At 37.3% G+C, this 26,044-nt stretch overlaps 2 protein-coding genes across 3 annotated transcripts; both read right to left on the reverse strand.

Annotated features, from left to right (window-relative positions):
• Positions 1–4,451: 4,451 nt before the first annotated feature.
• LOC111343604 (DENN domain-containing protein 1B) lies at positions 4,452–19,429 on the reverse strand. Of its 2 annotated transcripts, none has more exons than XM_022950784.2 (24): positions 19,322–19,429; positions 19,192–19,253; positions 17,791–17,834; positions 17,642–17,691; positions 16,736–16,843; positions 16,390–16,459; positions 15,438–15,533; positions 15,005–15,058; positions 14,445–14,506; positions 14,169–14,217; positions 13,949–13,998; positions 13,703–13,753; positions 13,503–13,548; positions 13,086–13,187; positions 12,381–12,506; positions 12,213–12,241; positions 11,395–11,467; positions 10,712–10,796; positions 9,881–9,930; positions 8,592–8,618; positions 8,294–8,383; positions 7,013–7,129; positions 6,436–6,702; positions 4,452–5,903 (listed from the first exon to the last, which is right to left on the reverse strand). In XM_022950784.2, exons 1-24 carry the CDS (start codon positions 19,336–19,338, stop codon positions 5,124–5,126), a joined length of 2,505 nt encoding a protein of 834 aa, XP_022806519.2. In that variant the 5' UTR covers positions 19,339–19,429; the 3' UTR covers positions 4,452–5,123. The 2 variants fall into 2 exon arrangements, with proteins under 2 accessions (XP_022806519.2, XP_088614380.1); XM_088758254.1 differs by having other exon boundaries at positions 4,834–5,903; positions 17,642–17,687; positions 17,787–17,834.
• Positions 19,430–21,041: 1,612 nt separating this feature from the next.
• On the reverse strand, positions 21,042–25,754 carry LOC111343610 (histone H3, embryonic). Its single transcript, XM_022950788.2, has 5 exons — positions 25,530–25,754; positions 24,600–24,700; positions 22,333–22,410; positions 21,979–22,016; positions 21,042–21,709 (listed from the first exon to the last, which is right to left on the reverse strand). Exons 1-5 carry the CDS (start codon positions 25,666–25,668, stop codon positions 21,613–21,615), a joined length of 453 nt encoding a protein of 150 aa, XP_022806523.2. The 5' UTR covers positions 25,669–25,754; the 3' UTR covers positions 21,042–21,612.
• Between the last annotated feature and the right edge of the window lie 290 nt (positions 25,755–26,044).

The following is a 26,044-nucleotide window of genomic DNA, read 5'->3' on the forward strand; positions in this document are numbered from 1 at the left end:
CCCACCATTCCTTTATCAGTGTCAACAAAAATATCCTTGGCCGGTTCCATGCACATAGATTAGGCTTTGGCGGGGAAAAATCAGGGCAACCAACATGCATTTTCTTCGTAGGTATGACTCAACGATTTAGAACACTCAGAGTAAATTGCAGTAATCCTTCTAGAAACGAAGATGACCAAATGGGAGCGTTTGACTCGGTCAAGCTGATGGAATATTCAGGAAGCCGGAAGTTATAGAAATTAATGATTGGGTAAAACTGTAACTGTGAACTGGAAGCCTAAAAGGCGGTGAAGTTCGCATTGTAGACCGTTAAAGTTATCTTGAAACCCAATCCGAGATCCGAACGTCTTAAGTCGCTCTCTATTTTTTATTCAAGTTTCTTTTACCGCGTTTTTCCAAACTTGTTGTGGTTCAAATTATAAATAGTTGAGCTTATCACAAACTAACAGGATCAAATCCTACCTTGATCTGGGGAGCTCAGACTCAGCCTTTACATGAAGTAGGATTAAAGCTCCTCCTTTTATATTAACATCTAATAAGATTCCTTTTTAGTTCAGATTTTAACCGCGGATATTTGCTACGAGTTCTCCCAATTAGCCGTGACCAATCTCAGCTCTTCAGTAAAGACTTCTTCTTTAGGTCAATCTAAACAAGTTTAATTTTTACATTGAAAAATTTGGCTTAAAGTTTCAATATTGTCATGTAACTGTCTATGTTATTCTCCTTCATCCTTACCAGTCTCTTTTCTGTGAGCCGTACTTTAATGTAGCTAGTTTTAGCTTTAAATTTTCTACAGTAAAACATCATTTCAAAGTACATTTGCTTTCAACGTAGTTTTCCCCCTTCCCCAAATGACCTATACGGTTTTTTTTTTCTTTTTTTAATCCTTGATCACTGACCACCGTGCTGTTATTTTTCCATCCGTCATGTAATCGTCAAAGCATACAGAATAGACATTAGATCTGTAACTCTTTCTATAGTCGCGTATTTTCTTGTCTAGTAATAATTCTGTGTAGATAAATTATTAATCCCTTAAAGTGCTACTGAAACGAAATTTTCGTATCTGAAATATTTGCTCTAACCTGTAGTTTTGAATATGCTGATCATCATGAGATAATTTGCTTTGGCCAAAAAGAAGCGAAAGATATCTTTTTTAACCGTTCAAATCAAAAATTTTACACAAAACTATGTCCGGGCCCTGGTACCTAGCGAAATGGATTGATGACGTCACTGGTTGTGTTCACTCCGATCGCGTGGTTTATTTCACTCACTGTTGGTTTGTATTCGGGGGCGAAGGAGATGGCAGACATTGAAGTTTTGTCAAGTGAATCTTCTTCTGAACGAAGCGAAGTTGTCTCCAGTAGCGAAGAGGAAGATGGTGGCGTAAAATGGGGTTGACAGGCCTACACGACTCCCAAGCGTGTGTTTAGAGTAGCCTATTCAAAGTTTAGCCCTCACGAGTATTTCTTTGAGCGACCGCCCTCTTTTGTAAGATACGAGCGGCGGTTTTTTGTATAGTTCGCTCAGTAGTGGTTGTGTTTCTATTAAATGCCAGTTTTTCATGAGAATTTGCTTTATGTGTGGCACAGAGTACGCACATCAGAGATTGCGTCTTTTTCGAATCGTTTGCCTTTGTAGATGTACAGCTATTTTTTTGACCGTCTCGATCGTTAAGTTGTCTGGATTGCTTTCAGCTTGCGCCACGCGAGCTGCAGGGGTTTCATTAAGGGCCAGGCACCGGGAAAATTGACCGGTTGTGAGGACGGTTTTGCCCACCTGATTTGACCATCTTGAGGAAAGTTCATCTTATAAAGAAGTTCAGTTCAAAGGGTTTTTCCCGCCTGTGAAAACCAGTTGCCCTCTTGCAGAAAACATTAATGAAACCCCTGGGGCTGATTCGATCGTACTACAGTTCTTAGTGTTCAGTGTTCCAGCCGTTTTGGCTCGTTTTCTTTTCTTTATTTCGGTATTAAAACGACTGATTTCACGTTCATAGAAGCACATGATCGCCTTGATTGTTTCTTGCTCCGCGTTGTTAAGGATTTGCTTTATCTCATTTTTTAAATCCTCGTCTGCTGTTATTTTGGCCCTCGCCCTATATTGTAGGGATTCTGGGCATGTTCTGCCAGGCATTTGGTACAGAGGGATTTGTTCGTTATCCTCAGACTTGCCGAGTAGATCATCTTCAGTGGCGGTGTCGTATGAGGCTTCCATGTTTTCTTCATTCTCTGAATGGCATTGCTTTGGCCCGGGGCGTTTAGTAGCCCATCTGCCGTTATAATGTCTTTCGAAATTTTCTGTAGATGGTCAGGCAAGACCGCAGTTTCGATCCTAATCTTGTGGATCTCGTCAGTTGCCGATTAACTAAATAGACTGGTAGAGATTCGTTCTCGGTATCAGTCGGGAATTTTGCTCCCTATCCAGGCAAACCTCTCGAAGATAGCCAAGATGCCGATGTGGCCGCCGATGAATAAGACGAGGATGGCATTTTGCCCGAAATCCTCTTTTTCGGCCTCCCAACATGCAAGCCACACTCCATGCTTTTACCCTTCTTTCACAGAGGTACACAACCAGTGACGTCACAGGGCTGTTTTGGCCGCGCCAAGATGGCCGCCAATTTTGATCTCAGCCGGTCAACTTCGAATGCTTAAAAATGTACTTTCCGGTATGCGTTGGCCCAAGAAAAGAACACAGCGTTTGCAAATAACGTTCAAACTCTATTATATTGCAAAAATCTCGGATATGAAAATTACGTTTCAGTAGCACTTTAAAATCCAGATTATTTTGTTGAGAGTCTTCGTGGGTGTTATCGTGTCTTGTGTCTGCAAAGAAACCGCCAATCTACGCTACTTTTACCTCGAACGCACTCTTCAATCTACTTTAAAAAATCTACTTAGAGGCGCATTCGACATTAAACATAATCAGATACAATGAAATATGTGAAGTTCATATATTTTGAACTGCGGTATTAGATACGTATGATGCACGATCCTCTCAGTAGATAGAGCTATTTAAGCAATAGCGAAAATCAGACCTGAAAAAAAATCAGGCCTGTACGGGATTCGAACCACTGACCTCTGCGATACTAGTGCAGCGCTCTACCAATTGAGCTAACAAGCCAACTGGGAGCAGGCCGTTAAGTTGAGGCCTGTACAGGCCTTTTTTTTTTTTTTTCTTTTTTTTTCAGGTCTGATTTTCGCTATTGCTTAAATAGCTCTATCTATTGCGAGGATCGTGCATCATACGTATCTAATACCGCAGTTCAAAATATATGAACTTCATATATTTCATTGTATCTGATTTATCACTTTCACGGGTTTATTACGAATCAACTTAAGGGCCTGCTCCCAGTTGGCTTGTTAGCTCAATTGGTAGAGCGCTGCACTAGTATCGCAGAGGTCAGTGGTTCGAATCCCGTACAGGCCTGATTTTTTTCAGGTCTGATTTTCGCTATTGCTTAAATAGCTCTATCTACTGCGAGGATCGTGCATCATACGTATTAAACATAATGTTAGACATGATAAAAAACGACAGCAAGACAGCAGATGTCTCAAGGAATTACCTTTCCGGCTCATTCCCACCCCTTCTTGAAAATTATTGAATTGAAATTTCAAGTTTTGATAAGATACAAAGATATCTGCTGACCCCGTGATGTTTCTACAGGCCCAGGTTCAAGTTTCATAAATGCAAACAATGTTCACGCTTTTCACTAAAACCTTAACTGTCTTTGTGTTTAGAGCTGCTTACACTTTTTTCTAAGAGTCACATTAACAAAAAAGAAAGAATGTATTTTCAGCTGGCCATACTTCACTATGCTTTAATTGTCTGAGACATTTACTATTTGTAATTATAATCACAGGGTTGTGTTAAATATAAGAATAAAATGCAATAATAGCTAATGTCAAAACTCATAAATGGTTGTGTAAAAAGTCGCATAAAACTTGTTGTCCATTCCGTTTGGCTAACAAGACCGCTTCATTTCCTAATATCGATCTTTAATTGACAATTCAATAGTATTTCAACCTAAGATCGCATGTCGCTGCTGCATTTGTGGACTGTTTCGAACTTCCCCATACAAGTTCCACAATCGAATATCAGGGAAAATCCATGATAGGGCGTGGAAACGTGATTAACCTGCCATCTGGCCGATTACAATTACCTGTAAAATAGCATAAACGGTGCTGAGGAAGTACGTTCACAGCAAAGTGGTCTTTGTTTCGTATTTATCAAATGTTGACGACCTTGAATCTTAATTCGTTCACTTTAGAATCCATAATCCGCCGCCCTGATGGAAAAACAGAGAATAGAGAATCGTGCCGTGATCGAAACATACTCAAAAAGCTGATTACGCTTGACTATTTTTCAAACTTTTGAGTGGAAAAAGAGTATCGATCACGCCCACTCAAGTGAACAAGCACTCATGCTACAAGCAAAACACCGCAAAAAAAGAATAATAGGAATATAATTTATTAATAAAACCTTCTGGAAAGCATGTAATTTTATACTTTAATAATTTTATTAATTGTGACTTTAACTCAACTGAAGCCCTTGTTAAAACTTTCTTCTACCACTGACCCCGCAAACGCAACACCAGATTGCACTGCGAATTCTTTGGCTTTCGAAAACATACATGAAAACTTGACTTTTTCCTTAAAATATTGAATAAATCCCCTCACAATACATCTAACTGAAAATCAAACGGTACATATCAAATACATCTTTGTTTCATTGTTTCAACATAAAACAGAGGGGAAATGATCTTGCCAATATCAAGATACATAACTAAAAAAAGATGTACTTACAATAAGCAGCGTTACGATATCGCTTTAATCCTTTGGTTTTTTTTTTTTTCGGCCATTAAACGTACATCATTCCCAACAAGTTAAAATGACCGAAAATACGAACAAGAATGGGATCGACTCAAAATATTTCCATACAAATTTGTCGTGGGCGTAAGATAGGTAACTACTTGTTTTACATTCCTTACTTCATAAATATTTGAGTTTTACAACAACGAGAGCAAAGTTGATGATTGAAATTCAAAACGTCACTCGCCAGCATTTAACAATTGCATCGATTGAAAGTAATTTTATGATAAATTTCCATACTGAACATATTATATACTAGTCAAAGCTAACCCAACTGGGTTTCTGCTGGGAATTACAAATAGGACTTTGATTATCGCTCTTGATTTCTTGGGGATTGGTATTCAAATTTTGGTTTGCTTCCAGCGCTTGGTTACTCTTTGGCACATTATTATAAGGACCACTGTCTCTTCTGATTTCAAATCGAGCTAAATCCACAGCACCTATGTGATTCGACGTTGAGAAACTTTGTTGAAATTCAGCTTCATTCCTACTAGTCTCTAAACTTGTATTAGTATTACTGCCATTTTTTTCTCCAATATCCACTTCAAAAGACTTAACGTCCGTCTCAGGAAACAAAAACTCTTGCGCATCAACCGGCAGTGACGCCATCGTGTCTTGTAATAATGACAACGACACTGGCCTCAATGGAGAAATCGTGTCATCAATCTGAGCACTTTCTAATAATTCGTCCACTGATTTGGGTGGCTTCGTCGTACTTGACGTTGACGTAATATTATCCTCCGTTGGTACGTTTTCTAATAGAGGGTTCGCAGAGCCTTGGGTCTTTTTCTTTACTGAAGCTGGTCTCTCTGGAACTGGTGGTTTTGGTCGAGATGGAGATGATTTACTTCTCTCTACTGACACTTCATTACTGCCAGAAATTCTCCTCGTTGAGCTCGATCGTCGCACGTTTATGTCTAAATCCTCATAGCTAAAGGTTCCCGAGGGTGTAATGTTTCCAGCAGAGTGTTCATTTATAGGTGTTCCTTGGAATGAACTTGTAACCCCACTGGATGTATTTAAAGAGCCCATTTCCTGTAAGAAGAAGTAGCTTGTTTTTATAAGAGAAAAGGGCATATAGTCGATCATACAGGCTTCTGTATTAAAGTTTTGGTAAAGGAAGCCCGTTTTTCCTTTCAATCAACGCCTACACCACAGCTTGACGAGCAATCGACGATAATTCAAAATCCCTAAAATGGGCTTTACATTCGCTCAAATATTCCTTCTTTGAATCTAAAGACATAAACTTGCATCACTACTATCAGAAAACTTGACAATGTATCATGCCGATTTTCCCAAGGGTAAACTCGACCATCCGCCCAACGGCAAAACCACCAGCCTTATTGAACACCTCGCTTATCATTCAAAGGATGACTAAGCATTAAGGAACTTCGATCATCTCAACTTTCATAAACCACATTTACCTTGGAACTGTCTCCACAAAGATCACAGTGATTAACCTAACATGCATTTCGATTTTGACAAACTTTCCCTTTTTTACAATCTTCGACGTATTTCACTTCAAACTGCAAAATCATTCATTAACATATCCCCAAGGAAAACTTACCAAGGAATCAGTCGAACCTTGAGTCCTGTCACTGGCGTTTGACGAATTAGGACTGTCATCCAATGAGATGAGTTCGGCCACAACAGGTTCCATTGACAGATGAGGAGCACTGCTGCGTGCAGCCACCTTAGGGGAGGACTTGCCTTCCGCCGTTGACATTGCTGAAGTGCGAGGGCGCCTTTCAGAGGCGCTGTAAGGATTTGGCCGAGGCGGAGGGGGTCTGGGTGGACGCACCTTTATGCCGCTTTCGATTTTGAGTTTTTCGAACTAAAACATAAGTAGTCCAGAAAATTTAGTCATTATATGGGTTTATGGAAGCGTTTAAGGGGCCTAGTTTACATAGGAAGTTCATAACACTAGCTCTGGAAACAATCAAATCGCAACTTTTATGATGTTTTTCCTGAAGAGAACTTGTCCGAAATACAATTGGCCAACCATCGTATGAACAACACAAACAAAAACAAAGACGACGGCATCAGTAGCTGTTTTAAAAGGGCGCTCCTGCTATGTTGAATGGTCAACAAGGGAAATTGAAACACTTACTTGTAATTGCACTTTGAGCGTGAATCTTATTTACCTCAATAGGCGAAATTGTTCTCCTCTTGTTAAAAGGTGAAAGTTTGTGAAGTGAGAACGCCTTGAATTCCGGATTGGTATTTGATCTCTTCTGGTCCCCTGCATACTCGTCCTCATCCTAATAGAAAAGCACTTATACACTTCAATCCATTAATCTAATCTATTGTTAGGTACGGGTTCTTTAGTTGTTATCATAACTGAATCGACCCCGTGCAGTTCAAGAACAGCAATTTTTTAAAATTCAATTTTTCTATTTAACCCTCAACACCTACCATTGGTATGCATATTCTCCATGCTGTTCTCTATACTAGGTGTTGACAAGGAGAATTTATTTAACAATTAAGAGCTTCTTTAATTGGTGATCATTTCCTTTATTCTTTTGACCTTTATGCACGATTCAGGGGGTGATGTTGTAAGGAAAAATGAGATACTTGTCGCTCTCAGGGCTTAAAGGTTAAAAAGAAAGATTTGCACAATGGACTAGTGGTGCAAAAAAGAAAATCATATGTCCCTATTGCCTGAGTGGGAGGGCCGGACGGAAAAATATTTGGCTCGAGGTCATGACGTACGACCCGACCAAACTCAGTCAATAAACATTTTATAATTTGACCGCTTACTGTTGAAAATTTCAGCTCGAATAGGACGCAATAAACGGGTACACGCAGTCTGACAAGGGCACAAAACAAATTCTGCAATTAAAACTTTTCCTTTCTTTTTGCAAGTCAGAACAAGAAACTCCCAATTCCTTCAAAACCGAGATTTTTTTTTCTCATTTCAGTTTGCCTTTGAGTTTTGCAACAAAGCGACGTGAGGGCAGCAGGGCTGGACGGCTTTTTCCAGACCGGCTCACGTCAACCCGTCCGGCCCCGCACACGTTAGCTTTCACCACGTTTTTCTATAGGATTGCGCAACCGGGGCCGGAAAGGTCATATGACAATGGGGCTCATGACATTCGTGCTTGCCATCAGTGAACAATCCAGAGAAATGTATACATGTGTGTAGATAAAATATATTGATTGATAGTCTAACATACCCTAACACAAAAAGTATTTATTTATACCCTAATCTTTTACACTCCTCTTAGATCGATGACTGCGCCAGTATACTCTTTTTACGTTTAGACTTATGTAATAAAGATATTAAGCCAAATTTAAGCTTGAGAACGGAGTCAAGCTTTACAAATTCTGAAAGGAGACTTCCAAAGACTACCTACGAGACGTCGCCGCAAATTGCCACACAACAGCTTAAACAAGGTATACGTTAAGAAAGTATATCGTTGTACCTTTCCCTTCAGTTTTTCTCCTACTGATTTAATTCCACTCTTCGCAGTTTTCCATTTACTCATGCATTGTTTCATCACCATTTTACCAGTCTGGTTAACAAATCATAAAATCAAAATGTGATATAAAATGCAAGTATGGCATGGCAAGCCAAACGAGCAAAGTCCCAATCAAGAAATAATGCTATCCAATAAAAGACACTGCGATTAAATGATCGCTAAAAAGAAGACTTTTCTTCATTACCAATAGATGCAAATTACTCGTTAAAAAAATGCAGAAACGTTTTAGTCCTTAGTTTACCTTATCAAGGAATGCACCACCAGATTTCTGTAAATGAAACAGGGACAGGTTTAATATCACTGAAACGGAGAATAGGTTTACATGGACTGAGAGAAGGGAGGATAGTTTGCCCAAAGAATACTTGGTTCAAGCGGTAACTCAAAGCTCTTTGTCGAGCTTTAGAGCGCATTTAGAGAGGGGTTTCATTTATGTGTTGAAAAACAACAACGAGAACTCAAAGCAAAAATAAAAACAAACCTAGCAGCTTGTATCTGAAGCAGGAAAGAACCAGCGACAAAGTCGTGATTGGTTAAATTAAAGAGCTTTTCAATCGAGTGATATTCACCCAATCAAAACAAACGAAAACACCCTAAAGAGCCAATGAGAACTCAAAGAAAAAACAAGAAGCAGGTAAAGCAAAACCAATGCTGTATCGGATAAATTTCGATGCTCAGATTAAAAAATTGCTCTAATTGAGAGAGACGAAAGAGTTTTCTGGACTGATCCGACTAATCGAAGTAAAGCTTGACCAATTTGATCAAAAACTTTCTAAACCACAAAGCTGTACAGCTCTAAAGGCTATTCTCATGCTATTCAACACTTCTCTCAATGTGACGGTTCTTGGCTTGTGTCAAATGAATTGTCTCTAGGATCTTTAAAAGTTCAAAAGGCAACCAGGTGGATTATCCGACATGGTTTGATGCTACTCTGGTTTAAGGATATAACAAATGCAACCGGGGAAATTACAATCAGTGGACAATCAGACATGGTTTGATGTTATTCTGGTTTAAGGACTTAATAAATGTAACCGGGGAAATTACAATCAGTGGACAATCAGACATGGTTTGATGCTACTTTGGTTTAAGGACTTAATAAATGTAACCGGGGAAATTACAATCAGTGGACAATCAGACATGGTTTGATGCTACTTTGGTTTAAGGACTTAATAAATGTAACTGGGGAAATTACAATCAGTGGACAATCAGTAGACAATCAGACATGGTTTGATGCTACCTTTGTTTAAGGACTAGATAAATTTAACCGGGCAAATTATGTTCAGTGGACAATCAGTGGACAATCAGTGGACAATCAGAAGTGGTTTGATGCTACTCTAGTTTAAGGATTTAACAAATGTAACCGGGGAAATTACAGTTCAACGACCCAACGTTCGACACTTTAATGCCTTCATCAGGGGTGATCTAATCGTTGCACGGTTCTTTCAAAATGCTCACTAATTAGGCCCCCTACATACAATTGCCTCCGCTTGAAGAACATTAAGACACCGGTTTGATCGGATGTATCATTCTTACCCTAGTCTCACTCAACCACGACTGATACTGTGATTTCCAGCTGCCCTTATCTACAAAAAATAAAAAATCGGAAAGAAGAAGAGTCATAATTAGTAAAATCATAAGTCAACCTGCACTTGTAACTGTCCCGAAAGATTTTGTCGACCGTTCCGCCACTGCTGGTTTAAAATTTTTGGCACATCAGCGGTACGACAAAACTAGCAGAAATCCCCATTTTGTAGCCGCTTGGCACAGGCCTCGAAGTGGCTGCTCCGTATATAAATTTAACACCAGCTGTTCATGATAATTTTAATAAAAACACACCCGGTATTATCTAGTAAGCATGTAGAAAGCATTCGAAGTCTGTTTCGAAGTTGTCAGATTGGGGAAAAGATACATGTGTAATACCTCTGCACTGAATGGGCAAGTTATTCCAGATTTATAGACAATCAAAACGCAGTGTTCAATACATCATACGTACATATATCTTATTAACCAAGCGCGAGGGCCGTACTGGGAGAATGTCGGCCCGAGGTCTTGACAGTACGGACCGAGCGCAGCGAGGTCCGTACAAAAAAGACTGAGGGCCGATATTCTTCCTGTACGGTCCCGAGCAAGCTTGGTTAATAAGAGATTTATTATACGACTTAAGTTCAAAGGGACACAAGTGCGGTATCATTCGGGACCATTCGGGACAGTGTCCGGTCCAATACTGAGAGAATATTGACCGGCAATAGAGCATTTTGATTGGTTGATTTTAGTTATTGGCCCTCTGACTGCCCGAGTCGTGTAATAATAACACAAATTTGGTATCAAGAGATACCAAAGATAGACTTAATTTAGCTTACATACTTTCAGCTTGTAAACCGATTTGTTCTTCAAAAGCATCGTTCAATCCTCTTCCATCATTTAACATGTCTAGTCTTTCTGCTATGAACTGTTAAAATAATGACACATGAGCCTTCTGTTCGAAACCTCAGAAAAAAAAAAAATTATATTATTATTTGTGTAGTATCCCCTGCCATGTTTAGCTTGAAATTCAAGACCCTCCAAGCCCATTCTCTCAAAAACGATTATTTCGAGCGTTTACAGTTGGCTTTATGACAACATAGAGTCAGTTCTCTCGTTACTGCAAAATGTAAACAAACGTTGTACTGGCAAGCCATAATGCTTTACGACACTATACAGCAATATACAGAAAAATAACCAGAAGGGGCTCGATACTTTTTATGGTGAAACAACTGCGTTGTATAAAACGTGGGAAAAAAATATCACCATACATCGTTTTGTAGTCAACTGATTGGTTGAGAAAATGGCGGGAATTTCATCTAAACCAATCACAGAGTTTCAGTAGCAGAGCGCGCGTGGCCGCCGAAAGTAAGACCAAAATGGGTCCCAAAATGGTGGACATCGATCGACCTTGTAAATTGCAATCTCTTTCGTTCTCATTTCCTGCATTTCGTGCAAAAACGCCATTGTCTTTCTATGCACAAGAAAAGATGCTTCTCGAAGGAAAGGTAAGGATGAATTATTACCTGCTCAAATATTTGCAACTGAAGAATGAACTCAAGTAACTGTCTGGTACTGTTGGACTTTGACTGGACAAATCTAAGACATCAAACAGAGGGAGTGGAAAAATTTCCATACAACCCCATACAACCCCATACATTAATTATGCAGTCCATTTCATAAAGACTAAATATAAAGGTTTCTTTGCAACACTCTGATGATTAATGTATGGGATTATATAGAAATCTTGCCGAAAAAGAGTAACAGACACATTTAGGACAAACGCTTTCGAAGCGTGTAATGTTTTCTAAAGGGTTAGAAAATAAGTTTTCCTCTATGTTCTTCTGGACGTGTGGCTCCTCAGTGATATGGATATACATGTAGATGACAGAACGAGAATTACATTGCACAGTTGGGGTTTTATGAACATGTTGGATGGTTTTACTGAGCAGTGAGGGACAACTAGCCGAACGAATCAATTCGCGTGCGTGGGACAGAGCCCCATACCCATGGAATCTGATCAACCTCTTTTCGTTTTGTTGTCACGTGACTCACCAAGCGTACGTTCGTACGTGCCTTCAGATTTCACGGGTAAGGTAGGGGAGACTATTAAAACAAAGGGAGGGGTGTCTCAGGCGAGTCTTGGCAAATGCACCTCTTTTATGTTATCATTAATATTACGAACTTGGGAGCTCTAGGCTTGGCTAAATCTATAATTATATCAACCTTTAGGTGGATGTCCCATCGACATCTGGGTTTTATATCCTTTCTTCATTAAGGTGATTATTCCACAATGCACTTTATAAGCAGTTGAATTAACTACTAAAAGAACATGAATACTCACGCGTCCCTGTCGAAGACGATCTTTTCGCCCTAAAGGTGTTTAACACAAATGTAGTTGTTCATTTACTTTGTTCAAATTATTAAAATCCCTTAAACATACATTCAATACTACTCTAACAACAAAAAAGCAAACACTGAACTGAGATAAAAATTTGTTCATCATACTCACAGGCTTGAGCCGTAAGGCATCTCTGTAGCCTCCTATAAGTGATACCATGGCACACAAAAAAGCTCTTGAAACATGGTCATCAATTGGATAAACAGGTTTTTTAAGGGTGCTCTTGAGAGTTGATACCTGAAATGGAAATGTTTGCTGCTCACAAGTCCTTACCTCTAGGCATAATTATAACTATGTCTTTACACGTAATTGACCACTCCCCTCAATGGGGTTTTTCTGGGCCAATAAGAACAAATTGGACCTAAACATTGTAAAAAAACAGTCTTAAAAACCACAACTGCCAAGAGGGCAGACCAGTTGACTATATAGAAAACCTAGCAAAAAGGAGTTGAACTCAACACAAGAACAAATTCAGTGAGTAGCAAGGTGGTTATGAATGAACTTGGGACCACCGCCCAGCCCCCTCCTCCCCTCCCCCCACCCTCCCAACCACCTGGCTGCACTGCTTCCAATGAATCCTAACTCATTCTATTCCAGCTTCCATGGAATATCACTTACAAAACATACCTTTTGTAAAAGTTCTCATGTAACAGCTACATAAATGTAGTCAGGAGTCTGGGCAGTAGACTCAGGGGAATAATTATTCTGTTGATGAGCCCACTAGCTAAACATACACCTTATTACAGAAGGAAATTGTACTGGTACTGAATGGAAACTTTGTTAAGCATTTAGCACTAGTCAGTAGTTGCAACTTACTACGCTGGGAGGAAGCTGTGATACATCATCAAATGGACTTTCTATTGTATCTGTATCAGCATCAAAAATAACAACTTCATCAAGTGGCATTAGACGAACTTTCTAAAAATGCAAAGCAACAAATGAACATTAACCTGAAGTTCAAATACAATCAGGACACTAAAAATTTGTAACAAACATTCAAAGAAATTTTAAGAAATGTTTCATTCAAAAGCCTGCATACAAAATATCTATTAATCTAGAAAAACACAAAATGCAATAGCTTAAAAAATCTCAAGTCAAAAGGGCCCTTGGGTGGCTGCGAGTTAGTTGGTGAGTATGTTTGTTTTTTTTTTTTTGCATGGTTCTGTGACTGATTGCTTTTTGCATTTTAAGTCCTGGTTAAAACATTCAAATCACTTTAAATTTAGTACCTACCGGCATTAATGATGCATGAACTCCCACCAAGAATGGCATTGGTGCACTATTGAAAATGTGTAAATATATAAATATGTGTTACTCTCCTGTTACCATGTATATTTGCTAGTGTTACACTACTATTTTTTAGAACAAAAGAAATCAAATAGTCAGTGCACAAACTAAAAGCTGCCAGCTACATATATTTTTTACAAACTAACCAACAATAGTCCAACAGATGCCGTGGCACAATGGGAACAAACATGTGTTGCCTAAAAACAATAAAAAATGTCATCAATCAGTTTCCTATCACTTATCAAAACATAATGGAAATGAGCACCACCGACAAAACAGCATTTATAACACTTTAAATCTAAAGAAAGCCACCTATGGTCTTTACCATTACATTAATTACACCCTGAACTGGTGTAAGGTAAGGAAATAAAAAAAAAGTAGGCAAAACCTACCAGTGCATAGGATATAGAAGGGATGATGCTCCATATGTACAAGCAGTCAGCTGAAAAAGAGAATAATATTGATATTTGATTGAACAATTTAAGTCAAACCAGTTTCTGCCTCCAATTATACTGCAAAAACTTATAGGTTACTAAACTCATCACCAAGGAGTTCCTTTGGGGAAATCTCCTTTTTAAAGTGTAAACAAAACACAAGAATAAATCAACATACCAAATTGAGTTTCTTGGATGTCACTATTATTCGTCTTTCAAAGAACATACTGAAAAGGAGAATTGTAAAGTAAAATAAACACAAACATACACCAGTAAATTAAGGTAGATAATTTTATCCACTGGCTAGTGGCAAGGATTCAAGGAACATGACCGTCACAATAACTACCCAGACAGCAAATAGTCATTTACATATTGAAATGCAAAAAAAAAAAAAAAAAAAAAAAAAAAGAACAACAATAATGTATGTACTATATAGAGGTAAAGTAACCATTACCTGGCAAATATAAATATCATAATTGCAGGATTCACAGCAGCAAAGTAATCTGTGAGGTTCCTCTGTAAAAAAAAAAGAAAAAACAAGCAAACATACCCATCAATTGTGAATTGCCTTGAATCTGAACTGGGTTAGGAGGTTCCCACCTTTCCATGTATAACATGTACTCCATTATAACAGGAAAATAAATTAAATGCTTCATTAAATTGACATAAATTAAGGACACTCATGTTAATTCAAAATGATTTGAGTTTTGTTATCTTCATTTCTGTGTTATTAATCAAAAGGCTCATTGATTTTAACTTAAATTTGTTGATTTTCATCATTTTGACAATGGACAGTAGAAAGAATGCTCCTTGATAAGTATCAATTTCCTAATTTTAGTTTATACAATATTTTGAATCCCATATAAAATCAGTACTATACCATTGTGTATCATATACTTTTCTCCTTAAAGTTGAGTTCTAAAATAATGAGAACCAAGGCAGGATAATTATTTTGCCTATTCAATTATTTCAAGTTAATAAAACATGACATAGCTATTGCTTCAATGCACTCACATCATCTGGTATACTAGGTAGCTTAGTAGTATCTGGTACAACAAAGGAAAAATCCTAAAATGCAACAAAAATAGTATTCAAATGCAATAATGTTTTCATTAAAAAGTTAATGCACTCTACAAGACAACAGCAGCAGGTTTAAGGGTGCCAATTGTAAATTGAAAAACTTGAAATATTAAATGATCAATCAAACTGTTTTTCAATATTATGCAAGTTCTTTTAAAACCAGAACTAAACAAGGTAACCAAAGACTGTTATGGATCTGAAAAAATTAGGAATTACCAGACATGTATGCTGGTTACCCCTTTTTCCCACTAGTTTTAATGAGGAACCTGCATGCCGGATTGAAATAAATTTTTTTTTCAAACAATCATTTCAAGTTATCCTCTATCAATCTTCACCTCTAAAAAGATAAATTTGAGTGGTAACTTACTCTTTTGCCTTCATCCACTGCAACAGATACACTGGAACCTGGTTCTTCAGGTGCTTGACCATATAGATGATTCAGTATTGGAAGTACTGCAGTAACCTGTATATTGTGTTACAAAATGTGAAAACAATAGATGCTATCCCCCTTCCATTCAGAGTAAAACAAAACTAAACTTAGACCTTTACAATTCTGCAAATTTCACCAAATAATAAGAACTATGTCCTGGTACTAATATAACATAACACAACTCACAGTGACAACGAATTTGCACAATATATGGTACAATATTTATACTCAGCCTGCTTGTGTTACAATACAGTGCATCTACATTAGGCTAGTTTACTTCATCAACAATAGTACACAAAACTTTCTCCAGTTTAAAAGTCACAGCTCAGTTAGCTTACAGTGGAGCAGGGCTTGACACTAACGGTAGCCAACTAGTCACATACTAGACTAGTCAAAATTCATTTATGGTCAGTGGCTTTTAATTTCCATAATGGAAATACTAGCCAGTTTGGCCAGTAAACAATCTGAAATTGTTCTAACATCTACGTTGTCACTTGCCACTTGGCTAGTAAGTTGAAAGTTAGTGTCGAGCCTTGGTGGACAGGTATACTACCATTCAAAAACGCTTCCTTTTGGCATCCTATCAAATTGAGAGCTTCAGAGGTCTAAAATATTATAGTAACCTTAACTGCTGTATTTCAGAAATCTAGCACTTTCAAAAGCCCACAACACCTTTCGTTTTCCTGAGAATACATGTAGAAAGTAAAGATAGCGATTCAAAAATGGCTATCATGTTTACATAATTCATACACAGTGTATACTTTCTAGCTTGACGTCTTAATAAAAATGGATAGAATGTTATTGCATTCCCAATTTGTCAACTCTTGCAAAATAATATAATCTAACAAAAGATTAAAAAAAAATTAAGCATATTATGAAGTATTTTTACCTCATTTCCTCTCTTCAAGTCTGAAATCCTATTTAGAAGCTCATAAAAAATTTTAAACCATGGCAAATAGCTGAAATGAGAGGTGAAATTATTAATGCCACATTTTACTAGAATTATGAACTTTGATTTTATTCAGTTAATAGGTACAGTTTACTATTCGACAAACAAAAACAAAACATGTGCCACCGTTAGATATAAAAACACTAAATCATCTGTCTGTAAAATAAACACACTGTAAAATGGCTGACGTTGTTGCTAAGGCGCTTTATTGCTCGTCACATGATACACAAATAAAGACGTGCTAAGGTAGTCTACGTATTTATGTCACACTGTCCAAGCATAATACCTTAGAATGCACAGGCAGGTCTTGACATCTGGAGAATAGCGGCAAAACCCAAATCTATACTTTCCTTCAATGTCAGTGAGAACAAAAGTGTAATGCTGGACGGCTTCCCTAAAAGGAAGAAAACATTTTGTCTCCTTTTTGTAATAAACCTGTTGTAACAACACACTCCAACTTAAAAATTACCCTTTGATTCCCAAGATGTAACCATTATTATCCCTTCTAAACTCTATACATTTCCATATAATTAGTCAAGAGGATTGTACATTACATGTCAAATCTAAAAGATATCACAATAACCAATCTGAGTAGAGGAAAGTCAAATCTAAAAGTAATCACAATAACCAATCAGAATTAAGAAAGATATCTGGGGGACATATGAGGAGAACTCAAGGTGAAAAAAGAAATCTTTCTTAAGGGCCAGAAAAATCAAGAGTCCCAATAGTCCATTTTACAGTTGTGTGCTTGGTTGCCAAGCCTTTGAATGGGAGTGAGGCTGAGGGTGACCTTGTTATGACACAAACCTTGTTGCCTTTCAAATGTAAATCACTTTGTTATCATGCTAACTAGATACAGGTCTCTATCATGACAAGGTCACCTTCAGCCTCACTCTGAATCAAAGGCTTGGCAACTAAGTACACAACTGTAAATTGGCCAATTGCAATTGGTTTCAGTTTTCATTGGATTGGTTAAGAATTTGTGTAGGTTTTCTAGAATAACCACCCAGTGAAGCAAAGCAAAACTAAAACAATCCCTGGTTACTTTTGACTCTTAATTGCACTCTCCATTTCCTTCTTGCAAAATGATGTATGGTATAGTATGAGGAAATAGCACCTCTGGGAATTAAAAGATTTAAGGTTATTCCTTCTACACATTCACAACTTACAGCAGGATTTGATGTATACTTACGAACTTGTGACACAAGGATAACAAAACTGAGGAATTGCCTTTAATGCTCCCTGAAAGAGGACAAATCAAGTAAGTTGTGATGTCGACAACAAGTTAAGGTTACACCATCCATCATCATCACCTTTAGTGGCATTTGATCAGACACCTACTTTTTCATCAAAGTCTGTGGGATGAATAAACTTTGTTTCTGGACCTACAAAAGATAGCAATACATTAAATCAGCAAAAATTAAAAAAGGCACAAATTATCATACCAACCAATATCAGGTGCTGGAAAAGCCTAATAACCTGAGTAAATGTTGTATCTACATGGGGAGGATTGTAAAGTTAGAGATTTGAGTCAATTACAAGGGATATTCCAAATTGGAACCACTATAGGCCCTTCTTCCTGGCCTAGCTAGAAACTATTGTGGAACAACTTTGGTTCAGACACTGATCTAACCATGTAATTGTGTCAAATTCAATGAAACAATTATAATATGCTATACTCTTAGTTTCCTGACACCGCTGAAAACCTGGAATTATATTGAGATCAGTCATTTGATCCAATGTTTACATGCACTTCTGTCATTCTGGGTGGATCCAAATTAAAATCAATTTCAGTTCACTAAAAAGTTAAGCAGACAACCCACACCTCACTGTGAATGTTACACATTAACTTTTTTCATAATACAACATATGCACCATATGCTTGAAAAATTCCCTGTACTTCACTGCCACCAAAGAAGGAAAAAAAGCCCCAATGTCTTGAAGGATAGCATAACTAATATGAGAATTCAACTAAATTTATAAAATAAACAATAACCTTCCAAACAATTTATCAAGTAGAATTTTTAAGTTAAGTCTACATATCATCTAGTCAAGTTTCAAACATCATTGAGAAAGATTCTCTGTTGACAAACGTTGCGATCGAAAACAGCACAGCTAAGGAAACGAACGATCAAAACCTGAAAAACTATACATGCAATTTATGACTTATTCATCGTGTTTAAATAAAAACAGTGCGGGTAACGATCACGCTTATGTACGTTACTACCTATAATTGAAAACAAGGCAATTTCCTCGATGCAATCATGATGTTTTGTTGTTACCATTATGCATGGAGGAACTTATAATTTGCCTTCATTCAACTGGAAAACAAGTGCAAGATCAGAACTCGTTTAGTGGTCTATATTTCAATTCTCGAATCGCAATAAGTGCATTTATCTCCAGATTGCCAGCCAATGATGACACTCCGTCTGGTTCGAGTAAGCATTTATCGCGTATTGACGGTAAAGAAAAATGTGGGTCACTGTAAAAACAACAAAGGTCAAAGTATACAAAAATATTACTCCAGATTTCTAATTACGCTTGCCAATTCATTATACTGGTCAATAATAAGTTAATTTTCCACTGAAATGATTAGAGTTTCGAGTCCGTGCTCATCTCCTCGGGAATATTAGACTATTACTTGTTATCTTAGAAATTATCGCTGAGAAAAAGGAGGTTACTGGCTCGATTGTCTTCACAGAATAGATATGTATTTCCAGGTGAAATGTACAGTGACAATACCTTCACTATCTGTCGGGGCAGCGACTTCCAAAAAGCACTCAAAAATCTTTTCAGGGGAAGGCCTGATTAAAACAAAGTAATCATCAATATAAATCAAGATCCACGAGTAAACTTTACGTAAAGATTATACCTTAATCTCGAGCCCATTTCGTGTGTAAATCACCTAGGCAAAAGGTAAACTGCAAATGGCTCCACCGGCGGCCATGATCGTGTCATGAAAGCCACTTCCGATTCGATTTGCGCTTGCGTCATATTGGCCGGGGGAGGAAGTCGGGAGGCACCGGAAGGGGCACGTGAGAGGTGCGCTAAACAATCATTGTGAGTATTAGAAATTAGACCAAGAGAATAAAATAAAACCAATTTGGCACACTCAAAAACACCAGATATTTTATCATTACATCATGAATAAACTGCAAAACTGAAACAAAATATTTTAGCGCGCGTTTGTTTGAAGTTGTACTCTTTGTATCCGGGTCTGTTTGCCGTGGCCGTCTTGAAGTAGGAATTGTGGATTTTGCTGCATGACTATTCTGCTTTGCGAATACAGTTTGCGTTGAATGACGATGCGTCCATACACTCTCATATAATAAACCGAGTGATTGCATTGTTTACTTTAAGTAGCACTGATCTCTTTTTACGGTAATAATCTGACGTAGATTATGTTCTGAAACGGGTTACCCACTCATTTGAAGAACACAATAGTCCTTTCCACTTTTCAAATTATTTTTTAACCACAACTGATGGTCCAACCAAGGAATCATGGTAATTAATCCTCTTCCCCTCCGATCTGATGCCGTGGTACCTGGTATAACTGACCGTTCAAGTGTAGCAGACGGCTAAGTAGGAATTTCGGGAAAATGTGTTAAAAGTGTAGGCGAAGTTAACACCCACAGGCAAATCACTACTGATGTGATCATTAGTTTTAGATCTAAGCTTAAGATGGGATTTCAAATTTCTGCACGGTAAAAAAATAATTGGTTACGGTTATTAATTCATTTGATAGGCTTCATTGTAAAGTTTACTTTGTTTCATAGGAAAGGAGATGCCATGATCTTCGGTCACCTTACCAGCTCACTTTTGACGAAAATTCTGAAATGAAGGCTTTACAATCTAGCCAAGGGTTTTTTTTTTTTTTTTATGTCGTTCCGTGAAAAGACGAAAAAGCGATATGGTTCAATAACCGCAACATCGCACCCTCTAATACTGGAACAGTCTGGAATGTCGAGAATTTATCAGTTTGAAAAATTCGAAACAATTATTCAACGTCAGTCCCTTAGCAAAGACTACAATAACGGCAGAAACTTGAGTAGGTGCACAACAATGCAGCTGATTATACGCCACACGTCCTCCTGTTCCATTGCAGTTTCGTGTTAGTTAGGTGGACAATAACCCAACAAGTACTCCCTCAGGGTATATTGTACTTCCAAGAAACTGAAATACACCAACACTGCATCTATGTCTTATTGAGTGTTTCAGCATTGTTGATATAAGAAAGACTAAACTGACTTCCGAATTCAAGACCTTTATATTCGGGTAGGCCCATCAAGACTATGAACGTTCGAAGATTCCGTTCGAGGGCGGGACTGGATGTTGATGCTTAAGAACTCCTTTTCATCGGCTGTTTATAAGCCTCACGAGAGGATCTTTGTTTTAACCACTTTTAGACAAACCGTCAGGGGTAATGGTTGGCAAAAATAAAATTTAAACTTTTTCGACGGAGAAAGACGCAAAAAGACGGGTATTGGAAGCATTAGTAATTGAGAAGAGAATTTAAAAGCAAAGGTTGGGGTTGTGGTACTTGATAAAATTATTAGTATAAAACACTTAAGCCCCAGTTATACATTCCAAGCTAAAATGACTTAAGTTTTATTACTACAAAGATACACTGTATTTTCAATAAATGTTAAATTAAGGCAGTCGGTTCTGTTTTATTTTTTTGTTTTGTATTGTTTTGAAAGCGTACTGGCAAACAGTCTAGTACAAACAAGAAAGACGTAAATGGGTGTCTTTAAATTCATTATTTTTTTTTTTACTACTTTTTAGTTTAACCGTAGTATTACGGTCAAATAGAGCTGTTTTGAACCTAGTTTGGTGACTCCAGCTTGTTTACATCAAGTAGAAAAATGGAAAACTAAGTGACAACGTAGTGCTTAGCCCAGTAAATAATTTTATTCTCAGTTCATGAACAAGTAGTTCTGTCAAATAAATACAGCACTCAGCTTGAAAATCCAAAGTGATTTATAAATGTTTTCGAATATGAATTTAAGTTAAATATAATCACATATAAAAAAAAAAAAAAATTAAAACTAAAAGTTGATTAAAAACATATCATACATGTATGAAGTAAAATACATCTTGTAAAAAAATAAAAGTGCTCTTCCATAGTTTTGGCTTACGAAGTGGTGAACTGTTCATTTTCAATCAACCAAGCCCATCATGTCGTCCACGGATCCGCCTGGCCAGCTGCATGTCCTTGGGCATGACAGTTATTCTTTTAGCATGGATGGCACACAAATTACTGTAAATTAAAGCAAAAAGAAAAACAAAAGGGAACGAGACAGAAACCAAGCGTCATTAAAATCTACATTCATTGCAATGAAGCACATTCATTCACAAGTGTACACTGTGCATGTAAATTTAACAAAAGGTAACATAAAATTAAGTTGAAGCACATGAATTACACCAACTACATGAAGAAGAGAGAGAAGGGAGTATAAAGGAACAAGGTATTAAAAACAAAAAGAAAAATAATATATTGTGATAGGTATAAAACAATTGGAATGGTACGCATCCTCAAAAAGTCTGACAAGGAATGCCTCTGCTGCCTGAAAATAGAAACAAAAGATTTCTTCAAAGAATGTATTAACATGCGTAGAGTACTCTACAAACTGTTGGAGACAAGTATTACTAGATAATAGGTTATCATGAAACAATTTTGGGGGATAATACTGCACTAAGAAGTAAAATATCAAAAGATGGAAAAACCATTCCATTTTCCCCCAGCCTCAAAGTTTATCATACTTTTACCTTCACATGCTATGTAACAGCAGTAACACTGACTTCAGCACATAATTAACAATGTACCAATACTTAAGGTAGAATGCACCACAATTAAAGCAAAAATTTCACAGAATTCCTTACCTCCTGTAATGCTAGCAATGCTGTAGCTTGCCACCTTAATTCTGCATGCTGGTAAAATTTGTCAGCAACTTCTCTGACCTATAACAAATAATTAGTAAAATATGAAAACTACATATAACTAAAACTATAAAAGCTTTGTTTTACAATTTTTCAATAAAAAGAAGAAATACTAAAAGTTTTAGCCAAGTGATATTAATTTAATATGAAACTGAGAAAGAAAGGAGTATTTTTGGGAAAAATTACCAGTATTGTACCACATGGGGTTCACTAAAGGACTTAATCATACCAAGAAATAAGTTCATAGTTGAGAATCTCTCAGAAAGTTTCTGTACAATCCAAATATTCTGCAAACAGTTAGTGACAAGAAAAATAACTTATTAAAGTGCACTTATTTATGAAAAGGAATTAGTGTATGAAAACGTTTTGATATTGAAATAGTAAACATGATAGGTGCAAAGGCTCTATCTAGTCTCAGAAATCTGGGGTGCTCCGCTCTCAAAATTTAAACAAGTCAAGTAACCCTAAGAGAGAGGTTAATTGCCAATGCAGTGGCATCAAGGCTTGGTAGAGTGCAGAGGTTTCAAAAAAATGTTAAGTAGGCAGCTGCTTAGTGAGAGTAACCGACCGTACCAACAAGGGGCTGTCAAGCCCCTTAATCTAAGGGGGGTCTGGGGGCACGCTCCCCCAGAAAATTTAAACTAGGGGGGTCTGGGGGCATGCCCCCCCAGAAAATTTTAACATCTGGAAGGTCTGAAATGCCATTCCTGGAGTTCTGGAGACCAAATCAAGTGCCAAAAGATTAAGGAAAACTCCCTATCAACAGCAACATTTTTTTTTTATTTTTACAATACTAATAAGCTGAAAATGGAAGTTTGCATGCATTTCCTGGAAGTTTAAGGTCATTGTCACTAAAAAAAATGGAGCTGAGCAGAATCACTTACTACCAGTAAATCACCTCATGCTAACTCGAAACTAATTAAATCAATCAACTAATCACTATTTTCAGAGAGCTTTCTTTTACAACTGATTTTGCTCATTTGTCTCGAAATTAGAAGTGTTTCAGTTTGGCAATCTGATGTAAATTAAATCATCCATGTTTATAAAACATCAGTTCTTAAAAAAATCTTTCACTGCAATCTTAGGTAATAGGCAAATGAATATTTTACTGACAAATATTGAGGGGTGTATCTGTGCTAGAAAGCGTCTAGTTGCATATTTAATCTTTCATCCATTTGTCTTTGTTTTTTCCCCGTGAACCCATAAACAGTTCGCGGGTGAAAAACATTCCAAGCTTCTCTGCCTACCCACTAGGACACCCGCCACACAAGCGCCAGAAACCGTGATAAGATCAATTAGCTGCAGCTTTTAGCTCAGACTTCAAATGCGAGTGGAAAAAAATGATAAAATGCTTACATGAGCGTCCGATTTGATTTCGTTCTGTTCTTTTTGTAATACCATGAAACAAACAAGTTTGCTTGTCATTCAAGAAAATACAGCTTTCATTCAAGGTTTGATTAATCAGGCCACAATGAACTCCTGAACACGATAAAAAAAAGGCAATTAGATTACATACTTTGCATGCAGTTGAATTTTTTGTAAACCTCCTGCATTTGATTGGCAAAACTTAAAAATGTGTTAAAATTGACTGAAATACAGCCCTTTTGATGATTATTTAATTTTGAAATTGAGGTAGAAAGTTCATACAAGCCCATCAAAATGAATTTTAATTCAGTTTTCAAAGAATCTTTCTTTAATTACTTAAATTTAGGGAAAAAGTAGCCAACTTCTCTGAGCGAAGTAACCAACGCTTTTCATCAGCCGTCAGTCCTTATTGAAAGCACCGAGAGTGGAACCCTATTAGAGTTCAATTCCTGTATCCAGTGGCCCATTTCTGAGTTGTGGTGATTCTTTTCAAAGCAAGAGAGGCTATCAATGAGTAACCATTCATGCCACTTGTCCCTGAAGTAAGTCTCATTTTCAAATGGAAGAATTATTTTGGAAATGATTCATAAGATACTCCATGTAATTCAAAAATGGCCACTTCTATTCAAACACCAAGGTCATGAATATGCAAAGCAAAATAATGGAGATGACTGCAGTGACTAGTTAAAACATTGAACAAAACCATCACAATGCATGTTGCTGGTAACATTATCTGCATTCAACAGAAAATGTAAATCGAACCTTAACTTTTTAGATGAAAAACTGACACTGCAGTAAACTACACCAAACTTTACAACATTAATGTTAATTAAAATCAAACTTACCACTCTAACAAAAGGACCTTTTCTGAGTAAGAGATGAGTTGTCTTTTGGTAATGTTTAATTTCCATCAAAGCTCTGGTCCCAGGCCGATATCTCCTTCTTTCTGTGACCAAATTGAAAGAGAGATTGAATGAATGATATCTAATTAACCATAGATCAATAGATTATAATATTTTATCCTATTCCCCACTAAGAACTGTACCATACAGTGAATGGACACTCCATGTACAAAAATGTAAATATTGATGTAAAAACTGAGAAGTAAATAACTGTCCCCATGGTTACAAGGCTCATCAACATCACAGATTTCCATACAGAGATAATTTGCTTAGCCTTCATTTATTGAAATTTTGCATGACCCACTGAGTGCAACCAAAGAAAATTTCCACATGCAATTTCTAGACATTTTCTGAAGGGGGTATTATCACCTATCCACAGGAAAAGAGCTGACAAATTCATTCCAGTACATGAAAGATCACTTTGGAAAACATCCTGGAATTTCTTGAAGATCAACTTTGATAGGATAAAATCATAGCATTCCCGTTACCTTGTGGGGATGCGTATGATGCAAAATTGACTCAGAAGTGAATGGAACCCATGGCCCTTTTTTTTTTCTTCTCGAAATGTATTCATATTATTGGCTTTTAACTCTAGAGATGGCAGTTTAAGGAACTGTTTGAATCTCATTTTATTTACAATAATGGATTAAATTTGCTGTCCGCATTTTCGTTTGCAGAGTGGACGACAATGATGTAGTTGGTCTAATTGACTGGTTGATTTCGAGAACGTTTTGATCGATTATAAGATGACAGATAATTCGAGCTTAAACATAAACCGACAATTCTTTCATTGGTCCTACAATTTTCTTTCATCATCGACGACAAAGTACTGTAGTTAATAGTTACATGCAAAGGTTGATTAAATCAGCTTACTTCGTTCACTGCCTTCATAACCAGGAGCTGATCTTTTAGAATTACTGTATATCACTTCAGATGACGGCGAACTACGCTTTTGTGGACTTTTCCTTTTCCTTTTGTCACCAGGTGACTTTTCAACCACATTTCGAACCATGACTGACACCTTCTCCGTACCAGGAGAACGCTTCAGCTTCCCGCTCGTTTTCCAGTGACGGCTAGTCACGATTCAAAGAACCGTTCGGAGTCGACGCGTAAGACTCATAGGGTCAGCGGGCGCAAAATGGAGATGGATTGAACAACTTGCATGAAATGAACTGTCCCATCACATAAGTGTCTGATACCTACAACATTCCAACAGCTTCCCCAGGCTTTTGCTTACCTGACAAAATGTCTTCATTTCAAACCTTTTTTTGGTTGCTTGTGTTTGTTCGTTTTTTTGTTCTTATTGCACAAAAAAGCTTTTTAAACAATTGAGACTTCAATACAAGTAATGACCAACGCATCCAAAATTTACCGAAATGGATCACTAC

The sequence above is a fragment of the Stylophora pistillata genome, chromosome 4 (genome assembly GCF_964205215.1).
Source record: "Stylophora pistillata chromosome 4, jaStyPist1.2, whole genome shotgun sequence".
Lineage (NCBI taxonomy): Eukaryota > Metazoa > Cnidaria > Anthozoa > Scleractinia > Pocilloporidae > Stylophora > Stylophora pistillata.

Bases quoted from the DNA above. Each gene is read 5' to 3' on its own strand.
- LOC111343604 (XM_022950784.2), bottom strand. The intron at 11,468-12,212 runs GTGAGTATTCAT...TTGATGTCTTAG, and splicing joins ATCGTCTTCGACAGGGACGC to ATTTGTCCAGTCAAAGTCCA. The intron at 8,619-9,880 runs GTAAGAATGATA...TTTCATTTACAG, and splicing joins CGTGGTTGAGTGAGACTAGG to AAATCTGGTGGTGCATTCCT.
- LOC111343610 (XM_022950788.2), bottom strand. From the start codon at position 25,668: ATGGTTCGAAATGTGGTTGAAAAGTCACCTGGTGACAAAAGGAAAAGG. The intron at 24,701-25,529 runs GTAAGCTGATTT...ATTTGGTCACAG, and splicing joins TTATGAAGGCAGTGAACGAA to AAAGAAGGAGATATCGGCCT. The intron at 22,411-24,599 runs GTAAGTTTGATT...TATTTGTTATAG, and splicing joins AAGGTCCTTTTGTTAGAGTG to GTCAGAGAAGTTGCTGACAA.